The following is a 15000-nucleotide window of genomic DNA, read 5'->3' on the forward strand; positions in this document are numbered from 1 at the left end:
TTTATTTGTTTGTTTGTTTGATTGATTGTTTATTTGATTCATTTATGCACATTTGTTTGATTGTCTGTTTGTTTGTTTCAGGTTGAACTGTCGTCATCATGAGAGCCGAGCTGATTTTCCTGCTGCTTTACTCAGGAGTGTTTGGTAGGACTTATTCTGTCATTAATAACAGATGATGATATTAGATTTACTGATAAACGGTGTAAAGAAATATCAGTATATATATATATATATATATATATATATATATATATATATATATATATATATATATATATATATATATATATATAATTGATTGATTGATTGATTGATTGATTGATTGGTGCTTTGCTCTGTGTATTGAAGGTGTGTGTTCAGTGCAGCACAAGTGAGTAAATACACTCACACCTCACACACATGCACACGCACACAACACACTCTGAATGGAACAGTATCCTGTGACCTATGACACACTTGACCTTCTTTCACACCTCACACACTCATCTGTTCCTGTTTGAACTCTCTCTCTCTCTCTCTTTCTCTCTCTCTCTCTCTCTCTCTCTCTCTCTCTCTCTCTCTCTCTCTTCTTCTCTCTCTCAGTGTATCCACTTCTGGAGGATATCTATTGAACAGTACTGCTGTAAGTTTAAATACACATTATGTCTGTGTGTGTGTGTGTGTGTGTGTGTGTGTGTCTGTGTGTGTGTAAGGTTAATGTTATTGCTTTAAATGTTTCATTTATTATTATTTCTATAATAATACAAATGTAATCTATTAAAAAATAATTGAAAGTTGTGTGTGTGTGTTTGTGTGTGTGTGTGTGTGTGTGTGTGTGTGTAGCCCTCTGATACCGTGGCTGATTTCCTGGTGTGTGTGGGGGTCCCAGAAGGTCCAGAATCTGGCGAGCAACATGTCCTGAACCTAAAGAGCCTCATAGACACCACCCTGGACCTCTACTCCTTCACGGTACAAACTCACAGAGTGCTGCCATTTCTCAGTCGCTTTAGAGCATTTCTCAAAACATTTTTTACAAACAGCACCACACAGTGGATTACTGGCAAATTCCTGTAACTTGCTCAGAATCCTTAGTTTATGTCCCAGAATGACGTTTTTATGTCATTGAACATGTCAGTGTCATCAGAACCAGACCTTCTGTCATTGATTAAGAACAGTAAGAATGTTTAGCCACGGTGTCAATGTATCAGTAGCTCTAAATGTTTTTTGAATTGTTTGATGACAGCGAAAATGAACAGGCTGCACTTTTAGTATGAGGTGCATATAAAGAGTACATATATTACTGTGTTTGAGAGATTGACTGAAAGAGAAGGGAACAGAAGGGATTCATATTCATGCTTTTTAGTGTTTGTGCTGTAGGTCAATGACAGACCTGTCAACAGCAAACATGTCGTTATGATACATTATGATACAGGAAAGAAAGACAAGACTAGCACAAATGATTTTAGCACAAATGATAAAACCAGTCAGACAAATCAGGAATATAAACATGAGAAACACACCCTTGGCAGAGATGTACATACAGGGCTCTATGGGAAATTACATTGGAGTCTTTCTGGACCTCCTGATGCCCCTGTCTGCCGGGTCACAGATTCTCATCCACATCACACCGAAAATCTTCCCTCACAATGCAGCATGGAAGCATCTTTGTGAACGTTTTATCCAGCTTCTACAGGCATCAGCTGTGATGTCCTCACCTCACACACTGTGTCCACAGCCGCCAGCACAGTCGTCTGGGCACGTGGCTGACTCCTTCCTTATTTCAGGCTTTTGAACTTATTATTTCATTTTTTTTCTTTTGTCAGAAACTGTAACACCGTGTTGTGCTGTATTTTTTGGCTATTGAAGGTTCATGTGATGCACCTCTGAGCTATTGTAGAGAACTGGTTGATCATTGTTTAACCTCCAGGACCCTGGAGTTGTGACACAGACACAAACTGCTGGTTCACTGTGCCACCCCTTGTCAGTTCAGAAAGGTATAAATCGTTCACAGCTTGTGACAAACTGGGTCAACATTTCTGAGTGTACTGACGTCTGAATTGTCTAATACATTCTGATCATCATGATAAAAGCAAATGATTATGTACGAAAGAGCAGACAGCTGTACAGTAACATCTGAGTGATAAACCAAAGCATGTGCTCTTTTCCAAAATGAATGAGAAACGTCTTTTATGAGGTGCACAAGTAACTACCCTATGTAGAGTTTGAACAAGTCATTCTGAGAAATTAAATTCTGATCTGAGAAATGCTCCAAAGTGAATGAGAAAAACTGTAACACTCCTGTCATCACTGGACTCTTCCTGAACATGTCTCTGTAGCAGAAAATCCTGCTCACTGTGTGAAACTGTCAAACATACATTTATTCACTTTGAATCCGATATTCTACGGTTTATATCAATCAGCATCAGTGATTCACTTTTAATTTAAACTTAGATTAAGAACTGTTATCTAAACTTAAAGAGCTGGTTCCCTAGTCTAATCCTGGACTATAGCCTCCTTTCAATCACAACTGAACTTAATCCTTGTCTCATATCTGTAATTCAGTACAGGATCTGTTTTGAATTCCACACCGGGAACACACAGTTTATAGAGTAATCTAAACTATTTTAACATTCGTTCAGCTGTAAAGATTTTATCCTGATTCCACCCTGTCATTAGGCACAAAGAAGAAACATGCCCTGGACTGGATTTTGGATGTTCTATGTTTTAACAGTGATTAACTTTAATTAATTAATTAAATAAATAAAAGCAGGGATTTTACCGAGAGTCTTTTAATTGGATGGTTTTATATTTGACTTTAATTCTGATAAACAGCGATATTTGGCACAGACAATAAAAATGTTCTCTGTGTGTTTTGTCTGCGTTCTCAGCGTTCTTCAGTGAATGGATTTCCGGTTCTAGATATATCAGGAAACCTGAATGTGAACTGGTTTTCTCTGATGGAGAACGATGATTTTCTTCGGTTCTGGACGGAGGTCAAACTGATCCCGTCCGTCTCCCAGAACTTCCTCTCCTGCCTCAGCCACAGTAACTTCAGCTGTGCCTCCTACCAGACCATGTATACACACACACACATCCACACACACACACACAGTGTTAATACATGTTAATATAATGTGTATCTCACAGCTTAATGATGATACACATGAGGAATGTTGTGCTTTAATTTTACCAGAAATGTGTTATTCCTCCACAGAAAGCCACAGTGTGACATAAAATGTAAAAACAAGTTTAATGTGTGTGTGTGTGTGTGTGTGTGCGGTTTAGGGTGGAGGAGCTGAGTCAGCACTACTTCAGTCTGGATGCTGAGAAACAGCAGTGGATTTATTCGTTCTTCATGTATCCCTTCCTCTCCAGAAACTCCTCTGCAGGTAAATCACTGAGGAACCACCTCTAACACCAGGGGAACATGATTTCCTTCATTAAAGCTACAGTCCGTCAAAGCCATGTGATCTCTCTGTAGGTGCCATGGCCATATTAGGAGTTCAGGGTTTAAACTGGATTACTCTAAGACAGAAATGAAAAGGATTTCTGCAAATGTGTGTGTGTGTGTGTGTGTGTGTGTGTGTGTGTGTGTGTGTGTGTGTGTGTGTGTGTGTGTGTCAGGTTGTGTCAATCCTGGTGACAGCAATGAGGACTGGCTGATGAAGAATTTCGGCTCATTTTCAGTTCTGGCTCGAATCAGAGACTTCAAGTCCATCAACCTGCTCTTTAACGGGGTAAGTGCAGACAAGAGACAACCATGACTCTCTGGAGCAGCTGCACATGAGTCACAAGACAAAACGTGAGATTGACACAGACCTCCCCAGAACAGTGGAACTGTGCTCTCTGGATTGATGAAGTGTCATCCCGTACCATTGGGATGAGATAGAGTGATCCAGAACCAGAGATGGAGTGATCATGTAACTGCACTAGGGTTAATGTGGCTCTATGCCATGAGATCTTCACAGCAGTGTTGCAGTAACTAGTGTAAAGCCTTCCCAGATGAGTAGAGAGGAACACTCTGTTCTGCAGAAATGGTGGAGGCACATCTAGTAAAAATGTTTAGCTTTTACATTTTACACATTGTTGTTTATTAGTGTAATGTCTAGAACCTCAGTGAAACTCCACTTTCCTGGTATTTCTCTTGATGCTTTGTTCTCTCTGAGGGTTCTGTGGTCTGGTGGATGTTTGTATGAAGTGTGTTTTTACTGTGTCTACTTCTCTTTGCTCAGCTGGAAGTGCTGCACCTGTTGAGCGCGGAGCAGAAGGCAGAGATACTGCTGTACCCAGACCTGCTACAGCTGGACAATTCCTCTCTTGGTCTGGTGTTGGACAGTTTGTTAAACTCCAGCTTCAGCCCAGCCCCCAATGGCAGTGTGTGGAACCCCCCAGATTACAGCCCTCAGGACCCATTTTCTCAGGTGTCACGCAAACACACCCTACATTGACCCCTTTCCAGTTTTTCCCAGTGGATTTGGTACATTTCTCACATCATGATTGCATGATGCATTTCTCAAAACAGTTCATGCAAACAGCAAAACTCAATGGAATATCTGCAAAAGCGTGTACCTTGCTCAGAAGTCTTTGTTTTTGCCTCAAAAACAAATATTTATGTCAGTCAAATTGTCAGGCCGACCAATCAGAGCTCTATCATCGTAATTACAGTCCAGTCAAGCTGACCAATCAGAGCTTTATCATCACAATAACAGTCCAGTCAGGCCGACCAATCAGAGCTCTATCATCACAATTAATGCCCAATCAGGCGATCCAATCAGAGATGTCACCATAATTACAGTCCAGTAAGGCCGACCAATCAGAGCTCTATCATCATAATTAAAGTCCAGTCAGGTCGACCAATCAGAGCTCTATCATCATAATTACAGTCCAGACAGGCCGACCTATCAGAGCTCTATTGTCATAATTACAGTCCAGAGCTCTGTTGTCATAATTACAGACAAAATAAGCCAACCAATCACAGCTATGTCCAGAGTAAATATACACACTTCTGATGTAAACCATTTTATTTTGGTGTCATAACCAAGGCTAGCAAAAGTTAAATGCTACTATTGGCAGCTGAAGCTAGTGCCCCGTTTCCTTGCTGAGACTGAGATAATCGATCTGCTAACATTAGCCTGTTAGCTCATCTGACTGAGCTGTTACTCTAGCTGAGATTATAATAAACATAACCCTGGTGCTCTGTGCTCTTCCCCAGAATAAACCCACTGCTGCTGTTTAGTCGTGTTTCCAAAAATATTTACTATCTTATTTGTGATCTTTCTGACTGAGTCTGGGCAGATGAAGGCAGTGATATCGTTAGCATAGAATCATTACCTTCAGCGTTTACAGAGTGTTAAACTGAAATGTACTGATAAGTAAATTATTATAATACAAATATAAATGTTTATGTCCAGGTTATGAATGAGTTTATGACGGTGTATAACCCTACGGGAAGTTTTGTCAGAGAGTTCGTCTCGCTCACACAACAGGTAACAGCTCTGTATTTACTCTCAGAACATTATGTTTTTGCCTCTCACCCAGGGCAATTACCATACTGGTCATCTTTGTGAATTAGTGTATATACCCTAATGCCCTAGATCCAGTTTGTCTCCATTTAATGTGACACTGCCATTTTGGAAACAGTAAATTTTGACTAATACAATGGGTGTTCAAATAAGTTTTAAAGGATATTTGGGGAATGTAAAATCGTAATTCATTGTTCAAACATGTCTCACTCTTTTGTCATTTTACTATAACTGTGTGTCATATTAAAAATCACAATTCTTATTTTAGTCAACAATAAAGAACCTAAAAATGAAGCAGTGTAAAAAGTGAAGAGTTTATTGGGCACTGAATTCCTTCTGAGCTCCATCAGGAAAAAGCTGCAGAAGACTGTGATGGGTTTGTTCTGTTCTTGGGGATAAAACTGTGTCCAAAAGTCTGTGTGAGTGTGGGTTAGACGATTTACAGATGGGGTCAGTGTTAGAGATCAGGAATGAAATTGTGTAATACTTCATTTTAAGTTTTTTATTTTTATTTATTTTTTTGCTGTTGAATAAAATGATGATTTTGATTTTTAATAAATAACACAGTGATGAAATTTTGTTCCAGCGAAAAGGAGAATAATCTCGTAAAAATTATGTACAATAGAATTTGTGCTATCTTTTGGTTCATTTCTCTCTTCATATCTTTGGTTCTCTTTCTCTCTCTCTCTCTCTCTCTCTGTAGCCGGGTCTGTCCAGTGCCATGTTTGTCCAGGCAATGATGAACTGGACACTAGCGGAGTTAGCCACACAGTTTAAACAAAACAGTACTGTTCAGACAGACACCTTTGACCCCATGGATGTTAATGCCTGGTTCAGTCATGTGGTGGCTCCTGTCCTTAGGAGATTCCTCACCTCAGAAATACCCCCCTACATCACAGAGGTCTTCCATTCGCTGTAGTGCGTACAACAATAACTATGTCACACAACATCCAATATACACAATCTACACAGCGTCTAGACACATATAAATACACTGAATTTGCTTGTTTGTCTACAGCTACATTGAGATTGGGACGAGTGGATACAGCCCGAATTTGTGTCAGATCACTCTTGAGGAGCCGGAGTGTGCGGTGAATAAAATCTAAAATCAATATATTTTTCATAGATTTTTCATAAATTAACTATAATAAATATGTTAATAACCTCTCAGAGAATTAGCCAGTTATAAATGACTGCTGTCTGAGCATTCCCTGCTGGCTGGTTGTGTATATGCTGCAGTTGTTGTGTGTTGTGTTTGTGTAGTGTAAGATGCAGTGTGTGATCGGTGGACTGTTGTGTTGTTGAAGGTGAATAATCTGATGGAACATTTGTCGAAGATCCTTTATTGTGCAGCTAATGCTAACCTGACACTCAACTCTGAAACACTGGATTCCCTTGCACTGCATCTGACCAGCAGCTTCAACTCTCTCCTCAGACAGCTCGCCTTGACTGTAAGCAACAGGAACTCCACTGTAACTCTGCTGTAACTAACACTGTCTTAAAACTACTGTAACTCTACTGTAACTAACACCGTCCTAAAACTACTGTAACTCTACTGTAAATTTATTGTAGCTAACACATCCAAAACATATGGTGACTCTGCTGTAACTCTGCTGTAACTCCACTATAATTCTACTGTAACTAACACTATTCTAAAACTATTGTAACTCTGCTGCAACTCTACAGTAACTCAACTGTAACTCTACTGGAACAAGCACTTTCTTAAATCTACTGTAACTCTGCTGTTACTCTACTGTAATTCCAATTGTAAATCTACATGAACTAGCACTTTCCTAAATCTGCTTTAATTCTAATGTAACTTACACTGTCCCAAAGCTATTAGAAGTATACTGTAACTCTACTGTAACTCTGCTGTAACTAACACTGTCCTAAAACTCCTGTAACTCTCCTGTAACAAACATTGTCCTAAAACTACTGTAACTCCACTGTAACCAACACTATCCTCAACTTACAGTACTGTTTTCTGCTTGTTCTGAAGTAAAGGCCAATATCCACTAAAACTAGATAAAACTAAGATAATACACTGGCAATCATAGAGTTTAAAGGAGGAAAAACTGGCATATATGTGTATTTTTGGGCACTGCACAGCATCTCGCTGGAGTTTTACAAGGTGTCATAACCTTCAGTTTGGAGTGTGACTCTGAAACATCTCAGTTTAAAGAGCCAACCCCCACATAGGGGAAACAGAAAGGGAGGGGCAAGGGGGATATGGGATTCACCCTTATTCCTACACTACACTTACAAAGATTTTGCTAAATTGTTGATGCTGATAATGCAAATACTCATATATCCAAGTGTCTGTAGGTTTTAATTATTTACAAGTAGACCAGTAGAAACAGTCCAGACTGAGTCATTTTACCAACCTCTACATCATCTCCACTCCGGTTCCACTGTGTAATTTTGTCCTGTGTTTTATTTGTCACAGAACTTCAGCTCTCCAGATTCCCCGTTCTTCCACCTCCTGGACCGGATCCATGACCTGTCGCCTAGCAATCTGCAGAACCCAGAGTTCATCAGCATGTGGTTCCAGATAAAACTCAAACCGCAATTATCCTCCATCACCCCTCAGTACCTATCCTGCCTTGGAATGAAGCCCTTCAGCTGCCAGACCTTCCAAATACTGTACGTCTGACTGCTATCTAGAACATTCACTACACTAAACTGCTCATCATATGTCTGCTTGCTATCTAAATCTCTCAATAGACTTCTCACTCTATATCACCTGTTTATCCCTGTTTATATAAGTGTACGTCAAATCTGTTATCTACCACTCTCATTTAACTAACACTCTTAAGTAGCACCCCACCCGCAGTACACTGCCCAGTATTTCATTGTCTTTTAGAAGTGAACATTCTATCTAGCACCCTTTCTTCACCAGGTATCTGAGAAGTGTCTTGACCTTCCACGTCTCAGCCTGTTTTCATACTTCATGCCATGAGGGGACCCATTATCTAGCACCCTCACTACTCTACTCAGGCTGTTATCTAGCACTTTTTCATAACAGTCTAAGGACAAGCCTACACTAGATGTACTGGAACATAGCTATGATGATCTGATGAGGTTCAGCCTCATAATCATCAGTGAGTGTCAGGGGCTGGTGATATGGATTAGTTCTGGATCAAACTCATATCTCCAACTCATCCCAGAGGAACCTCATCACTCCAGAGAACACAGTTCAACAGTTCCTCTAGCATTCTCAAGACGTCTACAGCGCTGTGGGTTCCTGGTATAGTTTTCAAATGTGTGTGATTGATTGATTATTGATCCTATTTCTTTCAGGGTGGGAGATATAAGTCAGAACATGGCACTGATCCCTGAGGGGCTGCGTGAAGTGGTTTTTAATGATTTCATCTATGAGTTCCTCTTTCATCAGCTGGACACAGGTAACACTGACTCAAGGCACCTTCTCCAACATCTGCTCGACTCACTCTCACTCATCCTCACCTCAGCCATGGACCCCCGCTTCGGGACACAGGCAGTGTTTTCATATAGGCATTGCGACTATGTCAGATATTCAAAAGAATATATTCACACCCTGAGATCAGGATTACTGTGATATAAAACAATAACACATGTCAAAAATATATAAATGTGTTGCTTTAACATATTTCCACAGTGTTTTACCTTACAGCTTCAATATCAACACTGTCTTGTGGATAGTATCTCTGTGTTTGTGGATGTGTTGTTTACTGCTTCATATGAAAACAGTCCTTCACACTGTGTGTACATTTGAATAAACCAATGAATGAACCAATAGAAACGCTCCAAAATTACTCTGAATCTTACTCTGAATCTTCCTTCAGAGAAAAAAAAGACTCCCATTGAAAGTTAAGAAGATTTTTTTCATTCTGTAAAGTTACTGTTTTGGAGATAAGTGTTTTTATTTGGACAACGGTGATGTGTTAACGATGATGGACTCGATAAATTAATTCATGGCCACAATATATTATTTTACAGCTCTGACAGAGTAATTTGTGGTCTCTGTTTTAACTCGTGACCTCAGTATATTAATTATTCATTCATTCATCCATTTTCTGTAACCGCTTATCCAATTCAGATTCGCGGTGGGTCCAGAGCCCACCTGGAATAATTGGGCACAAGGCGGGAATACACTGGAGGGGGCGCCAGTCCTTCACAGGGCAACACAGACACACACACACACATTCACACCTACGGACACTTTGGAGTCATCAATCCACCTGCCAAAGTGTGTTTTTGGACTGTGGGAGGAAACCGGAGCACCCGGAGGAAACCCACGCGGAAATGGGGAGAACACACCAACTCCTCACAGACAGTCACCCGGAGGAAACCCACGCAGACACGGGGAGACCACACCAACTCCTCAGTATATTAATTAATGCCTTTAAAATATTAATTCATGAAAACAATGTGTTAATTCTTAGCTTTGATTTATTCATTTGTGACCTCGGTATTAAATTATGGCCTCAATTATGGTTATTAATATATAGCCTCAATATATTACTTTGGTGCTGGGACATATTCATCTGTGGCCTCAGTCTTTTAAAGACATTGGCTTTTATGTTGTAAAGGTGTTCAGAGTTAATACCCCGCACCTGTCTCCTGGACCAAGGAAGTGATGCTGTAAATTAACACTAGGCTCAGACCCTTGTGTGAGGACACAGACTTACATCAAAGTCACTCTAATTGTGATCTAGGCTCCACCCCCTGGAGTTATTTCTAGTAGGGGAGCAGGATCATATCTCACGGAATGGAGAGAGGCTTTAAAACTCAGAACTGAGTGCCGTAGGAATGTTTCAGATTTTAAAAAATCAGATTAGAATATCATGGGTCAGATCTGACAGAAAATATGTCTCAGATCCTTCTGATTAAATATCTCCATGGTAACAGATGGGCCTTTTCTGGTGATCTGATTGGCTGTTATTACCAAAGGGACTTTTTTCCTTAAAGAAGTGCCATCATGTGTTTCTACCTTCCTCTATCACCAGGGCCCTGCCCCCTCTGCCTCAATGATATCTGGGTTCACACTCTCTGAAAGAACATAAAGAGGAGTTTGGGTGGAAGGACCGGACTCCAGAACCAGTTCCTCCACCTCACACAAGTGAACTGAAGTAAAATGAAACCAAAGTTAAACAAACATTATGCTATAGATGTGTATGTACAGTAGAGTGGTGGATCATTCTCAGCGCTGCAGTGACACTGATGTGGTGGTGGTGTGTTAGTGTGTGTTGTGCTGGTGCGAGTGGATCAGACACGGCAGTGTTGCTGGAGTTTTTAAACCCTGTGTCCACTCACTGTCCACTCTGTAAGACAATGCTCCCTCATTGGTCCACTTTTTAGATGTAGAAGTCAAAGACAATAAACAAATAAGCAAAGCTCTGCGTGTGCAGAGGGGTTCTAAGAGATTTAAATATGTGGTACAAGCACAAACACAGAAACAAACCATATGCAAAGGCAGATTTGCATAGAGTGTTCTTATGAAAGCATTAATAAAACACACACAGCATTACAAACGGGAACTAAATATAACAGAGTAAAATTACATCAAACAAAGAAAAAAATTAAAGAAAAGTTACATCTAAAACGTACAGCTAAAATAAAGTAATTCTAGATTAAAATGAGAGTAATACATAAGTAAAACTAGGGGAAAATTAATTTAGAAATAATGTTAAAATAAAGAAAATTTAAATACATTTACAGTAAAATTAACACAAAAAATAAAAATTAATTACAGTACAATTAACATTTAAATAAAACTAAATGACGGTAAGATTAACGTGTAAGTAAAGTATAATTAAATTAAAATATGAAATAAAATAAAATAAAAGCGGGGCGAAATTAGAGTAAAATGAAATAAAGATGAGAGTTAAAATAAAGTAAATGAACGCTGGCTGGAGTGTTAGAGGACGCTGCTGGAATGAAGACAGACGACTTCTATTGTTGTGAAGTCTCAGTGAGGGATGATGTCAGAAATGTGTGTTAAAGTTTACACATGTCCTCACACGTGACCAGAGTGTGTACAGTGTCCTACCCCATCCTTCAGGCCTGGGTCAGGGGGAGGGTCTTAGAGTGTCCAGCGTGTCTCAGGAGCCGAGGAGGGGAGCGATCTGTTCTTCTCTTCCTTTATCAGTGTGCTCTAAAAACAACGCCTCCACAGTAACACACACACACACAAACAGATACACACTCACAAACTCACACACACTCACACATGCACACGCACACTCACACACACTCACACACACACACACACACACACACACACACACACACACACTCATACTCACACACACGTAGGGTCTCTGTCACAGGCCCAGGGACCTGGAGGTTGTGGGTTCGAGTCCCGCTCCAGATGACTGTCTGTGAGGAGTGTGCTGTGTTCTCCCTGTGTCCGCGTGGGTTTCCTCCGGGTGCTCCGGTTTCCTCCCACAGTCCAAAAACACACGTTGGTAGGTGGATTGGTGACTCAAAAGTGTCCGTAGATGTGAGTGAATGTGTGTGTGTGTGTCACGCTGTGAAGGACTGGTGCCCCCTCCAATGCGCGTTTCTGCCTTGCGCCCAGTGATTATGGGTAGGCTTCGGACCCACCGCTGCCCTGAACTGGATAAGGGTTACAGATAATGAATGAATGGGAGAAATTTTTACCCCAAAAAAAAAACCCCAAAAGGAAATGTATGAAATGAAATCTGACCAATCGTTAAAATCAATGGACAATTACTGCGATTTTGGATTCCATTTATTCAAAAACTATACAGTAATATCGCTTAAACATGGTTACTTTAAAATGAAGGGCTTTCTTTCATGTTTTCACAAGCATTGACTTTTACAACTCAGTATCTGCGCACAAATATCTGACGTGTGGCGAGTTTTACCATGTTTCTGAAAAGGCTTAAACACAGTGCATTTGAGGCCAAGTTCAAAATAAAGTGTTTTAAATGAGTCCTCTTCCATTAGAATAGTTGAAAGCATGAATACACTTCCAAATGAAGAGTGGGCTTAGGAAAATCGTGAATGGAATGCTTCCTGAATGGAGTATTGATAAATCTGGCAATGCGCTTAAGTTTCTCCTGTATTGCTCAATACAGTATACTAATACTGTATACTAAGAACTTGATGAATACATACCTAAAACCTAATAGGTAATGTTTTATGTGTTAATAATAATTTCTTTATTATTAGGCTGTGTTGATGGACTGCAGACTGCAGATTGGCTGACCCGAAACTTAGGGCATTTCTATATCTTTGCTTCTTTGTCTGATCTAATGAGACTCAATCCCAGCTTCAATCCGGTACAGTATACACTCCTACACACAGCAGTCATATTTAACACCCTAGCAACCACCTGGGAATGCCATAGCAATTTTAGGCACACCTTGTCAACCACCACTTTAACCACATTAACACCATATCAACAATATAGAAACCACCAGAAAATGTTTCTTTCAGGAGATTCACTTTTCTATTTAATCTGAGGTTAATCATTTTTCAAATGTGCTATTACAAAATAGACTTTGTTCTTAAGTAATTATTTGACACAGACCCACTCTTCCTCTTGTGTGTGTTTATATGTGTAGCTGGATGTCTTGTCCATTTTGACGGAGGCTCAGCTGGTGGAGTTGGTGAATTCTACATACATTAACAGTTCTGCGAGTGTGAACATGCTGCTGATGAACATTCAAGACTCTCAGTTTTTCTCCTTCTTCTCTGCCCTCGCTACAACACTCAGTGTGAGTCTCTGAACCTGTATATAACATTGCATATACAAATATATAATTACTCTGGTTATCCTACATAGAGATACAGCACCGAAATACTGTTACACACCAGCTACAGCCCTTTACTCCTACATACAGTTACAGCACTGAAATACTGACACACACCAGCTACAGCCGTTTACTCCTACATACAGTTACAGCACCAAAATACCTACAGATACTTTTCTTTAGTACGTTTTACTTTATTACTATATATATATATATATATATATATATATATGTGTGTGTGTGTGTGTGTCTGTGTGTGTGTGTGATGATCAGTCCTCACAAACGCAGTTGTCCCCTGAGGTGCAGCAGGCTCTCCTGCAGCAGGTGTTTGACAGGGTAAATTTCTTGAGTATCTCCCTGGTGCCAGATGATGAGATGCAGGTCTGGCTGAGTGTGAACCTGCCTCCTTTGATCTCCGCCATCTTACCTGAGCAAGTTCCTGTGCTGTTTACCGCGGTTCTGAACAGAACCTGCTCCATCTCCCATGCCGTGTAAGACACACCTCCATCTATATATACCAGACCGTCCACTGTTCCTCTTACTACCTCTGAAAATAAGAGCATTGATATTTACTGATGTGCTGTATGTATCTTCTAGGGTGGCCCTGTTTAACTCCTCCTACTCCAATCTCAGTCTTGACATACAACAAAACATATCCAGTGAAATTATCATCTCACTTCAGGGTGTGGTAAAATATTAATTCATTCATCCTCTCAATATTCATTCAGTCAGCCATTCTTCATCCATCCATCCCCACTAATCCCCCACTTTCTTCCTCTGTTCTTTATGTTTTGGATAGTCCCTGAGCCGTTGCGTTGCTATGGTAACGGCAGTTTCTACTCATTCCTCCAGTCGTCCTTCATGAACTTCTCCATCCCTCCACTCTCTGTATTCCTCACCCTCATTCCCAGCACCAGACTCTCAGAGGTAGGAACAGCTATCTGTCAAACTCCTCCACTAATAACAAACTCCTCCACCAATCACAAACTGCTCCACAGTCTCCTCCACCAATCACAAACTACCCCACAGACACCTTCACCAATCACAAACTCCTCCACCAATCACAAACTGCCCCACAGACTCCTCCACCAATCACAAACTCCTCCAACAATCACAGACTCCTCCACCAATCACAAACTCCTCCGTCAATCACAAACTGCTCCACAGACTCCTCCACCAATTACAAACTCCTCCAACAATCACAGACTCCTCCACCAATCACAAACTCCTCCATCAATCACAAACTGCTCCACAGACTCCTCCACCAATTACAAACTCCTCCAACAATCACAGACTCCTCCACCAATCACAAACTCCTCCATCAATCACAAACTGCTCCACAGACTCCTTCCCAATCACGAACCCCTCCAGAAACCCCTCCTCCAATCATAAACTCCTCCTTCAATCACAAACCCCTCCACAAACTCTTCCTCCAATCACAAATATCTCCACCAACTCATCCTCCAATCAAATACTCTTCCATATTTACTCCTCCACAACTCCTTTCCCAATCACAACCTTCTCCAACAATTTTATGGCAGATTTACACTTCTCAGTCTGTTATTGATCAGTGTGTAAATGATCAGCACATTATTGATCAGTGTGTGTTGTGTTTATTCTGTGCAGGTGCTGAATACCATAACTCCAGCTGAACTCTACATTTTCCTGAGTAAAAACAAAACTGTGGATGTTGTAGAAGATCTCTGTGAACTCTTCAACAACTACCAGAGGACCCC

At 40.5% G+C, this 15000-nt stretch overlaps 1 protein-coding gene across 3 annotated transcripts in view; it reads left to right on the plus strand.

Moving 5' to 3' along the window:
- The window catches only part of LOC136686512 (uncharacterized), a 44312-nt gene that overhangs the window by 6017 nt on the left and 23295 nt on the right, over window positions 1-15000 (plus strand). For all 3 annotated transcript variants that reach the window (XM_066660335.1, XM_066660336.1, XM_066660337.1), the window contains 20 exons: window positions 82-144; window positions 349-370; window positions 583-622; window positions 823-948; window positions 2868-3055; window positions 3265-3368; window positions 3604-3716; window positions 4212-4400; window positions 5391-5465; window positions 6205-6419; window positions 6520-6592; window positions 6809-6952; window positions 7948-8144; window positions 8802-8905; window positions 12681-12790; window positions 13076-13228; window positions 13538-13755; window positions 13862-13947; window positions 14064-14191; window positions 14891-15000. The exon at window positions 14891-15000 is cut by the window's right edge and continues 16 nt beyond it. In XM_066660335.1, the coding sequence (XP_066516432.1) occupies window positions 99-144; window positions 349-370; window positions 583-622; window positions 823-948; window positions 2868-3055; window positions 3265-3368; window positions 3604-3716; window positions 4212-4400; window positions 5391-5465; window positions 6205-6419; window positions 6520-6592; window positions 6809-6952; window positions 7948-8144; window positions 8802-8905; window positions 12681-12790; window positions 13076-13228; window positions 13538-13755; window positions 13862-13947; window positions 14064-14191; window positions 14891-15000 (2441 nt within the window). In that variant the 5' untranslated portion in view covers window positions 82-98. The remainder of the gene's footprint in view (window positions 1-81; window positions 145-348; window positions 371-582; window positions 623-822; window positions 949-2867; window positions 3056-3264; window positions 3369-3603; window positions 3717-4211; window positions 4401-5390; window positions 5466-6204; window positions 6420-6519; window positions 6593-6808; window positions 6953-7947; window positions 8145-8801; window positions 8906-12680; window positions 12791-13075; window positions 13229-13537; window positions 13756-13861; window positions 13948-14063; window positions 14192-14890) is intronic.

This window comes from Hoplias malabaricus, chromosome 2, assembly GCF_029633855.1.
Source record: "Hoplias malabaricus isolate fHopMal1 chromosome 2, fHopMal1.hap1, whole genome shotgun sequence".
Classification (NCBI taxonomy): domain Eukaryota; kingdom Metazoa; phylum Chordata; class Actinopteri; order Characiformes; family Erythrinidae; genus Hoplias; species Hoplias malabaricus.